This window comes from Amblyomma mixtum, chromosome 3, assembly GCF_055824585.1.
Source record: "Amblyomma mixtum isolate Tamu chromosome 3, ASM5582458v1, whole genome shotgun sequence".
In the NCBI taxonomy this organism is placed as follows: Eukaryota; Metazoa; Arthropoda; class Arachnida; order Ixodida; family Ixodidae; genus Amblyomma; species Amblyomma mixtum.
The window spans coordinates 99545429-99563228 of record NC_143014.1 but is presented as its reverse complement, the minus strand read 5'-3'; the positions used below and the strand labels follow the sequence as shown (position 1 = coordinate 99563228).

Here is a 17800-nt window from a genome sequence, read left to right as displayed (position 1 = left end):
GCTTTTCAAAGCTGCCTGCACCATGTCAAAAGTGACGACCACCGCACCGTGGTGTTGAGAGGGGGCGCAATTTGCTGCCCACCCTTTTTTTAACCTCGCATGAACTGAGCAGTCTCGTTCAACTCAAGAAAGGCTTTGTTCACTCGAACTTTGCGTTGCACAGCCACCCGACACGTTTTGCTAGCGAGTTGAGCATTGAGCCACGAGGCCCTTGTGTACGCCGTTTCCCCTCCCGTGACCTACGTTAAAAGCATGAGGAGTGTGTTTCGGAAATTTTGCAGATCCAGTGGAGCCACTCCGGCTTGCTGTCCTGTGCAAATCGTCTCGCTGCCGCCTGCTGCGAAGGAGCGGCCTGTATGTCGTTCGCTGGATCCATCCGGGGCAGCCGTGGCGAGACCAGACAGCAGCCACCTCCGGCTGCTGTTACCCTGGCGACTACTGCAGAATCCTGGCCGGCAGTAGTCAACAGGCCCTCCTCTTCGCGGACGGACACGTAGTCCGCGGGCCATGCGAGACGTCCCAGCGGAGACCTTCACGCCGCCTTCGGAATACCGCGGAAGACTGCGTACACGCTGTCGGCGTGACCTCCGCTGCAAGACCTGCCTCAAGTGCATGAAGACCAGGAGACACCTCCATAGCATGTAACTTGCAGGCGCGGGGGTCTATTTATGGGGGGATGTGGGGACGCACTGGTTCGTCCCCTGTGGTTCGCTTTCCCGCAATGCACTCCAACTGTAGTTAGCTCCCCCGAAACGCACTCTTCTCAGTTTGGTTACTTTAACTAACAGGGGAGGGCGCTCGCGTCGCAGCGACACCAGCGCCACGGATGGCGTTTTGCTGCGCGCTCGCGGGGAGCGACGGGCTCTCTTATGCTCGGGACCGGGAAGCGTGTAGACGTTCACGCTCAAAGCTCCGCTCTTCACCGCGGGCGACCTCGTGTGGAAACATGTTCCCCTCAGCTCGTCCCGTCTGGCCTCGGAGCTTCCCTCTTGCCCTACCGTGGGCGAACGTTCGCTCATAACCGTGCTGGTGAGTCGGACATCCTCGATTCCTCAGTGTATTTTGTTGCTAGCTGGCGTTATTGTTGTTATAGCAATAAATGCCTTGTTTGTGTCAGCCAGTGTGTCATTCCTTTGTTCCCGCAGAGCAAAGCCCGCCGTGGTCGGCGTGCGCTAGGTAGCGTACGCGACCACGGGGTAGGGTCCGCACGGTTTTGAACTGGGTCAGTCGCGGTTAAACGCGGAGAACGAATTTATCTCCCCCTTTTCAACCCCACAATGTGAATAAATTGTTTATTGTGCAGAAGTCATTTGCTTTTGATTTTGTGCATGTACATCGCTGAAGACAGCAATGGGTAGGGTGAGAAAAAAATTTACATTACCGTATTTACTCGCATAATAGGCGCACTTTTTTTTCCAGAAAATCCGGCTCAAAGTTCGGGGTGCGCCTATTACGCAGGTAAAATTAAGGAAATTTTTCGACTCCCAAAATTGAACATACTGCATAAATGCACCCGTGTACGGGCCCCATCCTGTTTTCCCGAAGGAAATAACTTTAACAAATATCCGTGTAAGGGCCGCAACCAAACTTTCCACGATTCACGCCGGAATAGCCTTCGAAATGCATGCGCCGTGGCCTTCGCGATCAGCTCCGGCTGCGAGCAACACGCGCTTGGTTGCGGAGGCCACACACACGCACAGGAGCTTCCAGGTGCCGCCCACGGATGGCGCCCAAGGTCAAGCTTATCAATATCATCAACTTTTTCGTTCACTGCGAGCTTTCGTTATCCCTATTGACATCAGCAGCACCAGCTCCAGTTTTTTTATGGTTGTGAAAGGGCCGGTTTCTGTCGTAGCGTGTTAGTTCATCGTATATAGTTGTGGCTTTCTTGCGCTGCCACCGAGCGTTGCTATTTTAGCACGACGGACAAGCGCCTTAATAGTTACACAGCTGGGAGTTTGCTCTCGAACACGGCAAGCGTGTGGCAGGCTGGAAATTTGATGTGGACGAGATGTGCAGCAGTTGCAACTGCGGTGTGCCTAAATTATTGTATGCGATTCCTATCGCCGAGGTTTTCGGGGTCCTAAGTCGGGAAGGTTTCCGGCTGATGAAGCTTTCCAAACAGACGTTTAAAGTGAGCATCCCTGAAAACTGTGTGCGGCTGTTTCACGCAATGTCGTTGTACGTGCTGTGGGTCGGCAGCATCTGCGACGGCAGTAGCACTAGTGAGGACTAGTAGTAAGTTCAGCAAAAACTTTGTTAAAATAAAGATTGTGGGGGTGAGGAGGCGTCGGCTTGCAATCGTGTAAACACAGTACTGATCACAGTGCCATGTTCGGGGTGCGCTTATTATGCGCAGAAATAAAAAAATCTGATTTTTCGCGACCGAACTGGGGGTGCGCCAATTATGCGAGTGCGCCTATTATGCGAGTAAATACGGTACTATGTAAGGCAGTACAGGGCTGTAATACATACCTAAGCATGTCGCAATTCATAATGGCATTGTTCCATCGGGATTGGGGCAGTTAGTGGCACTGTGCAGAAGCACTGTCACTACAAATAGTGGCACCCCGCTGGTAGAGTAACAATGCTACGTATGCCCAAATGCACCATTTATAAGCTCAAAAGATGCACAAGTGAAAGCATACCCGTTGCTGTACGAGTATCGCGAATGAAATCGAGTGCCCTGTGCTTCCGAAAGGTGGGCGTCATGGTGCCGTGCATAGAAACGGCCAGCGTGGCTAAGCATGATATTCTTTACACATTCACCAGCTACAATCACTGATGCTTAGCCATGCATTAAACCCTCCATTAAAATCTCATGCCGGCAAGTGTTCAACGCCGTAAAGCAGTAACACAACATACTGATAAGCCTGCAGTTGCATCTACTGAAGCCATGCAAGTGACAAAAGCGGAGCACAAATCCAATGAGTGCTGTCTGCTAACGCGGCCTTTGTGTTATCACGCACTGCATTGACGTCACATGTTGATATATATTGCAGGTTCATGAGTACACCCCGCATTTAGGCAATGTTTCGACCTCCCATTAAGCACAACAAGTCTCCATGTAGCAGCCAGACGATCGCAGGTAATGAGCCAGCCATGGCGCTGCCAGCAGCACCGTTTCTCCATATAAGCGTCAAGCAGCCTAGGATTAAAGGGGCTCCGAGGCCGAACAGAACGACCTCGCGTCACGTCATGGTCTACCAGAAAATTGTGCTTTTTCGTTGCAGCTACTAGCCATGACGTTATAATGAGTACTTAAAAAAGAAGTAGGGCTCTACGTGTGCATTTGAGCTGGATATTGTAATTTGAAGTTATCAGCTGTTATCAGCTCAGCTCCTGCCCTCGACAGCGGAGCCCATATTGAAGCAGCCTGAGTGACATCATAAACCGACAGTGCCAACGCCTGCTGCAAAACTGACACAAGCACGGTCTGTGTGAAGCAGAGCACGCACCTGAGTGCAGCCCTCGTGCACTGTGGTGAAGTTGCTGAGACGGGCAGAAGCTAGACAGAAAAGGGAAGGACACAGGCCTTTGTCCCCCTCCTTTCACCTCACCGCATCTCAAGCCTGAACAATAAACCACTCACTCCCCTATGCTCACTATGCACAGTTCAGTCGTTCATTTGCGAGCAAGCACGTGACTCGTTTATGTTGTCACAAACCATGAGCGCACCAGTGTTGCCTGACTGCCACAGGGTTCAGGAAAACTTTTAAAAATTCAATTACAAATTACTCTACACACCAAATGAGCTCATATTTTGTCCAGTTGTTCCGAGATGTACAGCGAACAACCTGCAATAAACAGCTTGAGTTTGAAAAATGGTGTGATGACCCCTTTAAGGAATCATAGCAAATACAGGATATATGCTTCAATTTCACATAAAATATAAGAAATATGATGCAATTGCATGGGTGTGGAAGCAGGTTTTTTTGGTTTACTCACATCATAGGCTGCTAGTGTGCTGCTCACTGATCAGTGGTGGCGCCCCTAGCGAGCGGCCACTTTAGTCCCCAAACCAAACTTCGGCAGGAGTTTTATGATCATTAGGAGTATTGAAGGATTCTGCTACAAGACACAATGAAGCGCATTTACTTTACCTTGTGAGTTTGCATGTGCTTTTTCACATTAGACTTTTGGGCAAAGCCACGGCCACAGATGACACATTGAAAAGGCTTTTCTCCTGTATGTGAACGAATATGCTGCTGGAGGTCAAAGTTTTTACTGAAGGCCTTGCTGCAGAATGGACACTTCTGTGTCTTCAGCTACAATGAAAACCAAAAAAGAAGCAGACGTTAATACCTTGCTTGAAAAAAAAAAAAGTCAAGTTACTATAGGGGCCAAAAGTATCCAGGATGCGTGAAGAGCATCTGGGAGCATAAGTGCCATGTCTGCCAATGATCCCCTCATTTCACTAGCACACATTACAATGCGCAAGTCCAACTTTCACCTTCACAAGCTAGCATCTAATCACATAGTTATTGCTTTCAGTTGCTGCTTACAGGTCCCAGAGACTTTTGTCCCCAATAACACAATGTTCGGCCTTGTATTTCCATCAAGCATGAAAAAGCAATAAACAGGCCTCCCTTAAAGGCCTACTTGACCGAAAGTTTACTTCAGCTAATTTTGCACTCAATATACCGTATAAACGCGTGTAAGGGCCGCACCCGTGTATGGGCCGCACCCCGTTTTCCCGAAGGAAATGTTTAAAAAGAAATAAATCCGTGTAAGGGCCGCACCCGAACTTTCCATGACCCAGGCGGGAATAGCCTTCTAAATGCACGCGCCGTGGCCTCCGCGATCGGCTTCGGCTGCGAACAACGGTGCGCTCGATCGCGGAGGCCAAGCACGCGCATAAGAGCTTCCAAAAACCGTCCATGGATAGCGCCCGAGGCCGCAGCCATCATCATCATCATCAATTTTTTTTCTCCCCCCCCCCCCGACTTCCCGCTATCTAATCAGCATCAGTATCGCCAGCTCCAGTCTTTTATGGCGGATTAGCGCGTTCGCCGTAGTTGTGGCTTTCGCGTGCTGCCGCTGAGTAATGCAGTTTTAGCACGATGGGCAAGCACCTTATCAGCTACATGGCTGGGAGTTAGCTCTCGAACGCGGCAAGCGTGCGGAGGACAGGGAACTCGACGTGGCCGAGAAGTGCGTCCGATGACCGTGCAATCAAAAGGGTGCATTGAGAAACACAAGCTGCAAAAAACGCGCTTTCCGAGGCAAGCCGTGTGAGTTTCCCAAACTGCTCTGCTAGTGATGGAAATGCGGAACAACGGCTACGCGTTGACAGCGGACATGCTGCGCGGCTTCTTTGGGATGAGCGTGCACCAGAGCACAACACCAGCTCAGAGTCGAAATACTCCGCGAGTGTCGACTGAACGTAGAATAAATGCCGTTCATTCCCTGATTGCTGTTTTTGCTGAAAAAAAATTTTTTTTTTTTTCTAAATCGCGTGTATGGGCCGCACCCCGAAAATTGGCTCCCGAATCTGGAAAAAAAAGTGCGGCCCTTACACGCGTTTATACGGTAGTGTGCATGTTATGAACAATATTTATTGTTAATATTAGGGCTATGAAGCATCAGTACTTTAGTTAGAAGCATTCAAAAATCTCTGTAGCAGACGACGCAGTCCCCTAGCAGTGTGTTGGACAACTAACAAACCGGACCGGAAATAACGCACCACTGAGACACCGGCATTGCTGGCTTGCCAGTTTCAGGCGTTTTCAAGTGAGTGAGCGCCCCTTGTATGCTCTTTTTCTGGAGCGTTTCTGGCTGTTTTCACCGCAAAGCTCGATGATCTTGAAGAAAAATTAACTGCTGGCACCATGTCGACGAACTGCGTGGCTGCGGAAAGGAATACGAGGAATGTGGAAAGCACCACTGTATATCTTTCGGCCACTACCCTTTATAACCGATCTCAAAAGCTGGTGTCAACTGTCTGGAACTCAGGTTTTAACGTGAATTTCCCTCTCTTTTTAAAAAAAAAAGAGATAATGGTGGACGACTGACTTATTCCTCGCGCTAACCCCTTTTGTGGGCAGGGCTTTGTCACTAGACCTCTCCCGCTCTACATCATCAGAGCACGTAACTTGTTTCTGGTCCGATCGGCAAAGCATGCCACGTACCGAGGGGGCTATAATTGGGAGAAGGAAGGCTGTGAGGCCTCTCCAATTGGGAGAATAAAGATGACAGGGGAGCACTGGTCACAAGCTATCTTAGCCGGTTCAGAAGCTAAAGTGGACGGCTTTGCTCATCGATCAACACCCTTTTGACGTCATGTAGTTTACACCAGGCAGAAGTCTACTTTCTGGCTCATGCCATTCATACTTGAGGTCGATAACAGGAAGCTTCAGCATTACCATCCACAGAGCATTTCCACGACCTCAGAGACCTGAACGCATAAGTTATTTGAATGATAATAATATGTTCAAAGGAAGACAACACGTAATTTTGATTATATACTCTGCATTATTACTCAGTCGACACAGATATTGACTAGGGTCCGGCAATCACGTCATTCTGCCCAGCTGTGTGGTTGAAAAGATTAGAAACTTTTCCGCCCTTGCAGTATACGGGCTTCAAGTGGTTCTAAGTAAATTGAGTAATGAACGCAGCATATAAGTCATTGTTCATTTGTAACTGGTATGTATTTTGCAACGCGCAGTGGTCTGCCCGACTGAGGCGTGCAAAGATGGACCAGCCCACCATCGGCACTGCATTGACGCCACAGTCCTCAAAGAGAAAAATATATATTTACTTTGTAACAAAAATTTTGCTCCTGGCATATTTTTTCGCTTTACACAATGCTTAATTCTGTAGAGCTCCCTTTTTTGACATCCAGCTGTTTTTATTGATTTACCTCACATTCATGGCACCTGTCCCAAATTCCTATGCACAGGCAGGAATACCTCTCCATGGGGGAGAAAAATGAGAAGGGAAAGGAGAAGGCAGGTCATTTTTTTTATCAAGACAATAACCACACTGCATACACAGCACAGTGCACATGTGCTGTTAGCATGTGCGTGTCCCCTCAAAAAAGCTGACTTGATAATACAAGCACTTTTTCTACTTGGCCTCCTTTTGAATATGCCTTCTTCCTTCAAGATGCCCGAACTTTGCACAAGCTGTAATCAAATACTACCAGGCAAACAACACTCCTAGTATTGCGGCACGATTATCTTTACTGAGGTTGAGCAAGGATTATTCTAGTCTACAACAGCAAATAAAACACGTTTAAAACTTTTTCTGGGGCATTTCATCCATTTAAGATGTGTGTTATGTGATTTAATATATTTTTTTTAATATATAACCAGTATTTATTGAGCAAAACGCTGCACACGCTATCGGTGCCAGCGCTTTGTGCAAGCCGCAACAAGCAGACGCTCCGAACCTGTCCGGACTCCCGTCTCAAATATGCGCCACTTCCTGCAGGTGTACCCATTTTTCTAGTTTCGGTATTGAAGACTGATTTTTGCATGCCACTGGCATCTTAACTGCTTGAAAGTAGAACGTAATGTTTTGTGGGTAACATAACATGGGGGTGTACTAAGAAAAAACAATCTTTTTACGGTTTGCAAATTTTCGGTCAAGTAGGCCTTTACCATCCATTGTCTACTACTGCTAGAATAAAAATACTGTAACTTGTTTTCACAATAATTACAGCACAACAATAGAAATTCTAGGTACCCCAAAGCCACAAAATCAGGCTTAGCATTAGCAACCTCATGCCTCCAGTTACAGCATTACAGGAGGTAATACCTGGAAGAGAGATATAGCTGCAGACTGAGCTGTCTCTAGGAGGGCACTCAACTTTATGCCGTGCAGCAGTTTTACAAAATTGAGTCCCCATTCATGTCTCCAAATTTCAGTTGAGATCATTTAAGACCTTGCTGATGACCTAGTTGGTATTTGCTGCAAGACATAATGTTCTGTTCGATGTGCTTACTTAGTTTGTAGCAAAACATGTCTATCATGCACACCATAGTCAGAAATCTAGAGGTCACTGGGCTTGCTACTGCGTCGTGCACCAAGGCTCTTATAGCACTCCTTGAAGGGAGGGTGAGAACAATAGTGTGTCTTGCCCTCAAGAAATTCTGAGTGCTGTCAATGCAAACAAACCACACTGTACAGCACAGAAGCAAACCCGGTGGTTGCCATATTTTTTTACAAAGGCCTATCTTACAGCAAGCTGGCAGTACTGATGCACCAGGCTGAACCTTAACCACTTCAATTGAATCTCTACTGCCCTATCTCCCATAGGCTTTTGCAAAAAATAAAAATAAAAAAGAACTCTTAGTTCGGATAGTGACATCACTGAATAAGGTCAACATGAAGTACTGCTGTTTTATTTCTAGATTCAAAAGCTCTTATGCCAAGGCTTTTGGATTTGCCACCTTTCAGTGAGTGCAACGGGCATAGAAAGCTCATGCCGCTGTTTTCAACTGGTTAAATTTGATGAACACATGTGGCAGCCACCCACCCCCTTCTGTGAAGGTGTCTCTGAAGCCACTTGGTTGCGCCGTTTGCCCCTGCTCACAGTTGTGGTGGCTGTTTGGACAGCAGGCTGTGGCAGGTCTTTGAGTTCAGCAGTATTGGCCACAATGAACTCAACTCCCTTTTCATCAACCTGTACTTGCAGTTCCGACGTCATCAGGTCACCAGAAGGCAGCATCTCAATCACTGTGCTCTCCTGCACCAGGGAAGCACCAATGCAGGCTTAGTAAGGGACAGTCACAAACAACACGTATACACAAACCCGGTCAAGAGCACCAAAAAAAAGCGTACTGCCTTCAACTGCTAGTACACAGGCTTAATTCAGCAAAAATATCCTCAAAAAAAGTTTCAGCCAACAAGACTGCTTCAAAGGTGAACAAAAGACTACAACAAACCCGAGCAAAGCAAAAAACGACAGATGATTATGGTAATAGGTAAAGCGAAATTTGAGCACAGCTCTTCACACGCCACCTGCCACTGCTGGCAGGTGGCATGTAAGCTGCTAGCCACTCTCCATTATCTTCCCGTGGCAGCCACGGTCCCAGCTGGCATTTCGCTTTGGTACTTGGAGAACCGGTTACGCCGACAACTATGATCACTCTAAAACTGTGAGCAAAAGGGCAGAATCAAACAGCACGAAAGCAGAAACAATGATACTACTGCAATGAAAAACTGATCCGACAAGTTTGCTTCATAGATGCCTTGTGTTTCTTCTGCAAGTCCCACTGGCATGTCATAACTTCCACAGACGTAGTGCCCCCCACAGACATTCACACTATGTATTTAGTGCTTCATAGCAGTCTCCAAGGCCCACAAAATCTTATACCTCATCAAGGCAAGTTCAGGCACCATTTCTCCAAGCTCTTCAATTCCAAAACAGTGTGCTATGTCTTTGTGTACTTCCTGTGGAGGTGCCTTCTCCAAGGTATGCACGTCTTCATCCCACTTCAACAGCTCATCAAAATGAACAATATTTGTTACACACCCAAAAGCAAGGTCTGCTTGGCATAGGTCAGCCATGGGTACGCAATGTTTGCATAGAACACAAATCAGTTAAAGGCGGAACGAAAAATCTGTGCGTCGAATCTTTGTGGAAGCCTGAAATCCATATCTGTGAAATCGCAAGAACAGGATGCATGAAACCCAGAAACCATGGGAAATTAAATCAGTGACAGTGGCTTCATTATGATACTCCATGAAACTGTGTTATATGTTGCAGCACTTAATTAACCAGCACCTCTCAAAAAGATTTCCAGTTTGGTGCTGGCTTAGAATCAGTATACCACCAGCATGTATTTGCACTGCCAAGGCCTCTGACATTTATTATAACAAGTACATTAAGGCAGTTACTCGAAGACTACCCTTTAGTTTCTAAAGGAAGGTAAAATTGAAAACTGTTTTTTTGAAGAAAGGAAATGGCACAGTAACTGTCTCACATCTTAGTGGACACCTGAACCACAACATAAGTGAAGGGATAAAGGAGGGAGTGAAAGAAGAAAAGAAAGAGGTTGTGTAGTGGAGGGCTCTGGAATAACTTCGACCACCAGGGGATGAAATCTAAGGTTTGACGAAATCTCGTCTGGTCGGGTAGTAAGTAATTCATTTCAATAGAAAAAAAGACACCGACCGAAGGTTTGTGTCAAAACAAGACATTTCGGCTTCTGTGTGGAAGCAGGCTTGACGAAATCTCGTCTGGCCGGGTAGTAAATAACTCATTCCAACAGAAAAAAGACACCAACTGAAGGTTTGTGTCAACACAAGATGTTTCGGCGTCTTCTTTTTTCTGTTGAAATGAATCACCTGGGGATCTTTAATGTGCACTGGCATCGTACAGCACATGGGTGCCTTTTGCGTTTTGCCTCCATCGAAACACAGCCGCCGCGGCCAGGTTGGAACCTGGGAACTCCGGCTAGCTAATCACCCTAGCTGAGGCGGAGTTCCCGGGTTCGAACCTGGCAGCGGCAGCTGTGTTTTGATGGAGGCAAAACGCAAAAGGCACCCATGTGCTGTACGACGTCAGTGCACGTTAAAGATCCCCAGGTGGTCGAAATTACTCCGGAGCCCTCCACTACGGCACCTCTTTCTTCCTTTCTTCTTTCACCCCCTTCTTTATCCCTTCCCTTACAGCGCGGTTCACGTGCCCACCGAGATGCGAGACAATTACTGCGCCATTTCCTTTTCTAAAAAAAAAACCATTTTCAATTTTACCTTCCTTTATGAACTAAAACGTAAAGAAATTCTTTTCCGGAGATTGAGTAAAAAAAAAAGCATTTGATGAACTTTTTGCTCTCTTGAACATGAATATCATGCATGAACTCGGTACAACTATGCGCAAACAACTTTTAATTACCAAAAAATGCGCACCCAGAGAACTGCCCCCCAAAACAGTCTGGGCTGCTGTCTGTGATTGGCTGCAAGTAGCATGATGTCAAAACTGATGTCTGCACCAATACCCCTGCACTAACACACAAAATGTGCTCTACTGCGTAGTATTCCTGACCCTGCCGACAAAAAACTCCTGTGGTTGAGAATTATTTTTGAGGTTCAGAAGTGCTTGGGATTTCCTTCCTTGGGAAGCTGCTACACAGCCCAGATGCCATAACAAATGTGGTTAACAGCAGTGAAACAACCGCTGACTTAAAATGGAAATGATAACATTCTTGCATGCCAGAAGCTGACTGGTACAGATGCATGTTTTTAGAGCTTTTGTGATTAGATGTGACAAATAAGCCTACATGGGACAGTAACCAAATAATGGCCTGACAACAGAAACAAGAATGCTGAGGTCATAATGCATCTTAAATATAGTAGGCCTGCGATATATCAAACTTGGATAATTCACACTTTCAGTTAATTCAAACCAATTGCAAAATTTCGGTTGGCCGGGTATATTTTTTACGCATTTTAAAGCCGCTTAAATAGCACCGCTGTTTAGATTAATTCGCTTAATTGAAATTTTTTGTCTTGCTCTAACGCTCCCTGTGCGTGAAAGGGTACTCGCTGAGGTCAGACGTGTCAGGTTTGTGGCGCCGCGTCAGCTGAAAATTCGGCCTCTTCAAACAGTTCACTTAGATGCAGTCGAAACGGGGGCTATGTTGATGTCCGATTGGCACTCCGAGCGATTGGAAGGGCCCCATCGCGGCGTAATTTAATTTTCTGCGCTTTGCTACCAGTCTGTGGTGATAGCGGTTATCATAGGCTCCATACCATCAAGCCAAGTCCAGCTGCATTTCGAACGCTGACTGGCACGTCATTGGTCTTTTTCCTTAAGGCGCCTCGCCGTTTCGGCGAAAATATGCATTCCCCTCGCTCTTATTCACATGGCTCTGTGCACCAAAAATGCGCCTCATTACGAGCTGTTCACTGTTTGTGTGGTGACGCTTCTTTACATGGACGCTGCGCCGGTTGCAAGGAAGCTCCTTCCGTCGCTACCCCGTCGCAGCTGTGAAGGAGGCCACGGAAAGCCTTACTGTTTTAGAGCAGCTCTGCTTTGATATCCCCGACAGTGGGCATGTAGTATAGCATGACGAAATTGCAAAAAATTGCAATAGCCATGCAGTTTTCATTCAAAAGCAGATGACCATTGGCTATTTTTTCATCAATTTAAATTTGCCGCAGTACGAAAAGATTAGGAAAAGCAGTATGCAGTACAAAAAAAATAGAGCCAGACAATCCTGATCATGGGCTTGGTTGAATGACAAACACAGAGAAGTGCGCATGACAGGTGGAGATACAGAAGTGAGGAACTACCAGTGCTGATGTCAACTATCCGTACTTTTGCTCTCTCTGCTCACGTCTTCCACTGTGCTCTTTACATGACAGGTGGCGGAGCAACAGTGCAATTTTTAATCAGCTATTATGCCGCTTCTAGTTTTGAAATTAACTAAAAATTTCTTGCTTTGGTGGATTATGACAAGCATGCAGCCAGCCATTCATGGCTTTTTGAATTCGACGGATTTCACCTTCCCTTTAACAGACTCTCTCAAGCTGAAGTTCACAGTTCATTCAAGAGATCACAATTTATTCAAGAAGTCACAGTTTACAAGCTATTAACAAAGAAGCTAGGAGCTGTACGGTATCTTTTCCAACTTCTTCCCATGCAGCCAGCTACTGGTGCGAGCAGTAATTCAGTATTTACTCACACAATGAATGTGCTTACATCTTGAACGCAGCTACTACTTTGGCTGTCAAAAAGTACTATTTTTTCTTTCTTCACTTAAGAGACCCACCCTCCACTCTTGGTGAGCAGTCTGCCGATAAGTTCTAGCAGACCCCCCCCTTTTTTTTAACACCGAAACAACTAGCGCAATATAATTGAAACCACAATCTCTTGAATATCCAGGCTACTGCTACGCGAGTTATATGTGTTGACTATGCTTTCGAGCATGAAAACCGTGCTGAAAAGCACGTTTTGTTTTATTCAGAAGGTGACATGTAACAAAAAAAGTATTCTACCAGCCTACTTTGTGTTCCTTTATACCACTTCAACTACTTTACCCTCCCCATAACGAATGCAGCACCCAAATTTTCAGATAATTTTTGGGAATAGAACTGTGTTCGTTATGCGAGTAAATATGGTAGCTGTGGTGAGATTTACACTGCTTTCAACTTACGCCACTGGTCATCTTCTCTACCGCCACAAGGTCCTGTGCAAGTCCAGAGGTAGACACAGCGCCCAGTGGCTGAGCATAAACTGAAAGAGAGGAAGCTGGACTGGCACCCGTGTTGGCTTGGTTACCTTCCAAAGTTGCCTGCAGAAGGGAAGATAGCCTTAAAATAAGCATGTAAAGAACAAAATTGTTAACGACAAAAACAATGATTGATTCCTTTACAAAACAAACGACAACTCAGACTGTAATCGACAAAACAACCAAGGGCTACAGCTAAATTTTTTGGAATTTTTCCCCCATTGAAATGTGCCTGTGGCAGCTAGAATTTAACCCAAGTCACTGAGTTCATCAATAGGACACAACAACCTCTGCATTACCTCAGCTGGCAAAATCTGCAGTTTTTTTTTTTTTAGCAAGAAGCAACCTCTATCCCAATGCCTAGCATCCCGTTTTCTGTTGTGGTAGTCCACACAAACATTTTTGAATTAAGCTACATTTACTTTAGGGCTCAAAGTTAATACATGCTAGAAGGTATCAAGTGCATATGGCAACCTAATCAAAACAGATCTCTTGACTTTAAAATTCTGAGGCACTATTTCTTAAATGAGCATGTCGCATTATTTCATACCATTTACATGCCTCTAGAACTAATACTAATTCCCTGCCAAATAATTTATGCCCAAGTCAAGAGTGATTCTAGACCTTGGTGCTCTACTGTAAAGCTGGAACAGCACACCTGTGAAACGGTGACAACAGCTGAGCAAGTGGCATCCTCTGACAGGTCCGAGGAAAGCAGCACATCCTGTCCCATGGGCTCTTCACCACTGTTAGTAGCTTGCTCTTCAAGGGCAATCTGAGAGGCTCCTTCCAATGAGGTTGACAGGGCGAGAAGGTCAGCCTCACTCAGAATAACACGTGCATTTCGAGGGAGGGACTGCCGCAGTGCTGTCAGCTACAAGAAACCAAGTCCACAAGAACAGCATTCAGTATGTTCGCAAAGCTATTTCTTGCTTTTCAGATGACAGTATCATGCAAGTGTCTTTAAATTAGTGGCACGAGTTAAATGGAACGCAAGGTAGGAGTACCACAGAAAAGCAGCTGATTATGCATGTTTATGGTGCTCGGCTGCTGACCCGAAAGACGCGGGTTCGATCCCGGCCGTGGCAGCCGAAATTCGATGGAAGCGAAATTCTAGAGGCCCGAGTACTGTGCGATTTCAGTGCACGTTAAAGAACCCCACGTGGTCAAAATTTCCGGAGCCCTTCACTTTGGCATCTCTCATAGCCTGAGTCGCTTTGGTACGTTAAACCCCATAAACCAAACAACCTATAATACCATGATTCCATCTGTCTTTTTCATGGCTCAAGCAACGCTGCACCTCATGTTCCCCCTTCATCGTTAGCACAAGCTGAGCTATGGCAGGAGTGTACGTATAGTCAGCCTGCCTGAATCTTGTCACATTCCACTTTTACTTACGCTTAGGAAAGCATATCAATGCTTCTGCAACTTTAGCACATCCACTAAAAGAAACTCCAACCACAAGTCAATAATACCGCAGTCACAAGGTTTCAAAAACTGGCTGCCAGACAGTGCAGCTATGCAATTACCTCCTGAAAGTGTCTGATGTACAATCTCAGCCATAGTGTTACAGAGGTTGCTTCAGCCATCAAACTGCTGTCAAGCCTTACCAAGTACATTGTACATATGTTAGCATATGCCGATGGTGCGCTTGCATATGAATCAGGGTGTCTAACCGAAACCGAACCTAAACCCAAAAGTGAAACCAAACCCGAACTTTTGCCCAGAACTGGTACCGAACTGAACCCAAATTTTTTCGTCATCTTGGAAGTGAACCCGAATCGGAATGATTCAAAGAAACCGTTACGAACCGGTTCGGGTCTCGGTTCAGCCGCTCATTTTTTGCAACAGAGCATACTTTTTCTTTTTTTTTAGACAAAATGACATGTGCCAACGCGTATATTTACCCACTGAAAGCTGTCTGCACTATGAAGTGCGAAAATGGCATCCAATTCGACAACATAACTGAAGGAAGTCTCGTGTCTAGGAAGAAAGCCAATTGGCGCTTCCACAATGTGCTTTTGGTAATTATAAAGTATTTTACGCCAGATTGATGTGAAATGCTGCATTTTATAGCAAATCCCTTTCACATGCTTGCATACAGCTTTAATCGAATTGTTAGCGCTGCTTTAACTTGTAAAGCACTGAGTGAGAATGGTTTCCTTTTCTTTGTGTCGTGCACCATAAATATGAGAAGCATAGGCGCAATGATCCAATCGTGTTGTACAACATTTACTTTCTGAGGCATTCCTTGTCTCAGACAGCAGATAATGAATAAGTCCTCTCATGATGGCTCAGTGGCTGTGGTGCTCAGCTGCTGATGCCAAGGTCGCGGGTCGATACCGGTGGCGAGGCCGCATTTTGATGGCGGCGAAATGCAAAAATGCGCGTGTGCTATGCGATGTGAGTGCACTCTGAGGAACCCCAGCTGGTTTACGTTAATCTGGAGCCCTCCACTGCAGCGTTCCTGATAGACTCCGCGTCGCTTTGACGTGTTAAAGTAGTAGTAGTGAAAACATTTATTTTCATTTTTTTTTTTTTTTTCAGAAGGAAGAGTTAGGGAGTAGGGGGATGGGGATAGATAGATCTGGAGCTTCAGTGGTCGGTCTTCCCTAGTCCAGGATCCCGTTGGCCTCCGCCGCTGCCTTGGCCCTCGTCACCAGCATAAGCTGTGTGCTCGGGTCGGAGTCAGCCAGGAGGGCCTCCCACTGCTCTAGACTAGGGCTATTTACCTTTGGTAGTAAAGGGCTTTTTTCGCAGCCCCAGGTAGCGTGGTACGTTGTGGCGTAGCCCCCAGACCACACGCACTCTTTCGCGTATCTGTTCGGCCACATTTTGTGATACGTGTTAAAACACACATAATACTATTACTACAAAACAAAGAAATATAAATTGGTGTTTCTTTTTAAAGAATCCCAACATTCTTTGTTGCACACAACGGAAATAAGCAAGGAAAGGCGGGCATGTAGCAGCGGTACGATACTTAGGAAAAAAAAAAAAAAAACGGTGATTACACAAAGAGGCAATGCGGAAATACATGCGCATGCTGGGATGCCATAAATGCCTAGAAAGGTGCTACTGAAATGAAATGTAACTGCAATGAAGTGATTTTATGTTATTCCGATGCACTGAAATTGTTGTACTTATATTTAAAAAAAAAAAAAAGCCAATCGCTAGCGGGCAGCTTCGTCACGCTGTTCTCGGACTGCTGTGTCCTTAATTCTCTGACGGGCAGCTTATATCTGCCTCTCGCTGCCGCACATGATGAAAGCCAACAATCACCAAAACCAAGGAGCATAGGGGTGTACTATTTTAAAAATAATTTGTGGTGTTCATCAATAGGAGCTTAATAGAGTAACTATTTTTAATGATAATTGATTAAAAAGAAGAAAAAAAAACATGCCACCGGTAGGACCTCAGCCAACAACCTTCGAATTTTGTGTCCCGTGCTCTACCACTGAGCTACGGCGACGATTTTTTTCTTCATTGCATAGAAATAGTGCGGAAAAGAAAAATCTGAGGAAAATCTCGCCGCTCATCGCCGCAACGACTCAAAACGGCAGGATTCGCTAGCGTTTTCGCTTGCATGTGCAACAGGCTTCATACTTGTTGGCATTCTTTTGTAGAAAGCTTTGGCGACGGCACACGTGCAGCATTCACAGCATTCCACCTCACGTAAATCGGCTGCAGGTAGATGGGGCATTTTAGAGCGCAGCTCTTATGCGCCTGTTCCTGCGTTCTGCGTCGTAGTCAGCACAACCGGTTTTCCAAGTAGCAGAGCGAATTAAACGCCACAAGAAGACCCCGAGAGTGGCTAGCAGCATAATACACCACATGCCAGGTGGCATGTGATAAGTTGTGCTCAAACTTCGCATTACCGACAATTGCAACCATCTAACGATTTTTTACCAGTGAGTGCCTGGATGTGCGCCCACCAAATTGTGCATACATGTGTGCATACACATGCTCAGGCGCATGCATTCATGGACACATGCACGCACACCCGTATGCACGCAAACACGCACGCACGCACGCACACGCACACACCAGTCACCGCGGTGAATCAGTGGTTACGGTGCTCAGCTGCTAACCCAAAAGACATGGGTTCTATACTGGCCGTGGCGATCAAATTTTGATGGAGGTGAAAGAAATTCTAGAGGCTTGTGTACTATGCAATGTCACTGCACGTTAAAGAACCCCGGGTGGTCGAAATTTCCGGAGCCCTTCACTACGGCATCTCTCATAACCTGAGTCGCTTTGGGACGCTAAACCTCATAAACCAAACCAAACACACACACACCATGAGAATTTTTGAATTTTTGAGAAAGGAGGCTAAACTGCTAACGCAGTAAAGAAAACAACTACAATACTCTAACCCTGAGTGGAAATCGAGCCAGTGGTGGCAGGCACAACAGAGAAGCTTCGTTTACTGATGCCTTAGCTACTTGGCCATCTTCGAAGATTCTTTTTATTGTTGTCGCATGGAATATCAGGAACCTCTCTGACGTCTTCTTGCCTTACTTGACTGGGCTGAATTCAGCAACTTCGGCATATGGCCTCATGCCACTATCACTCCCTTACTCTGCTGCACATAAAAATTCCAGAAGGCGCAC

General features: G+C 46.1%; 1 protein-coding gene across 1 annotated transcript in view; it reads right to left on the bottom strand.

Moving 5' to 3' along the window:
* LOC149351133 (zinc finger protein 341-like) overlaps positions 1-17800 on the bottom strand; it is a 44608-nt gene that overhangs the window by 17321 nt on the left and 9487 nt on the right. Inside the window, exons 4-7 of the mRNA XM_089580393.1 lie at positions 13846-14061; positions 13113-13250; positions 8486-8695; positions 4104-4268 (exon numbers count right to left, since the gene is read on the bottom strand). Coding sequence (XP_089436519.1) covers positions 4104-4268; positions 8486-8695; positions 13113-13250; positions 13846-14061 — 729 coding nt within the window. The remainder of the gene's footprint in view (positions 1-4103; positions 4269-8485; positions 8696-13112; positions 13251-13845; positions 14062-17800) is intronic.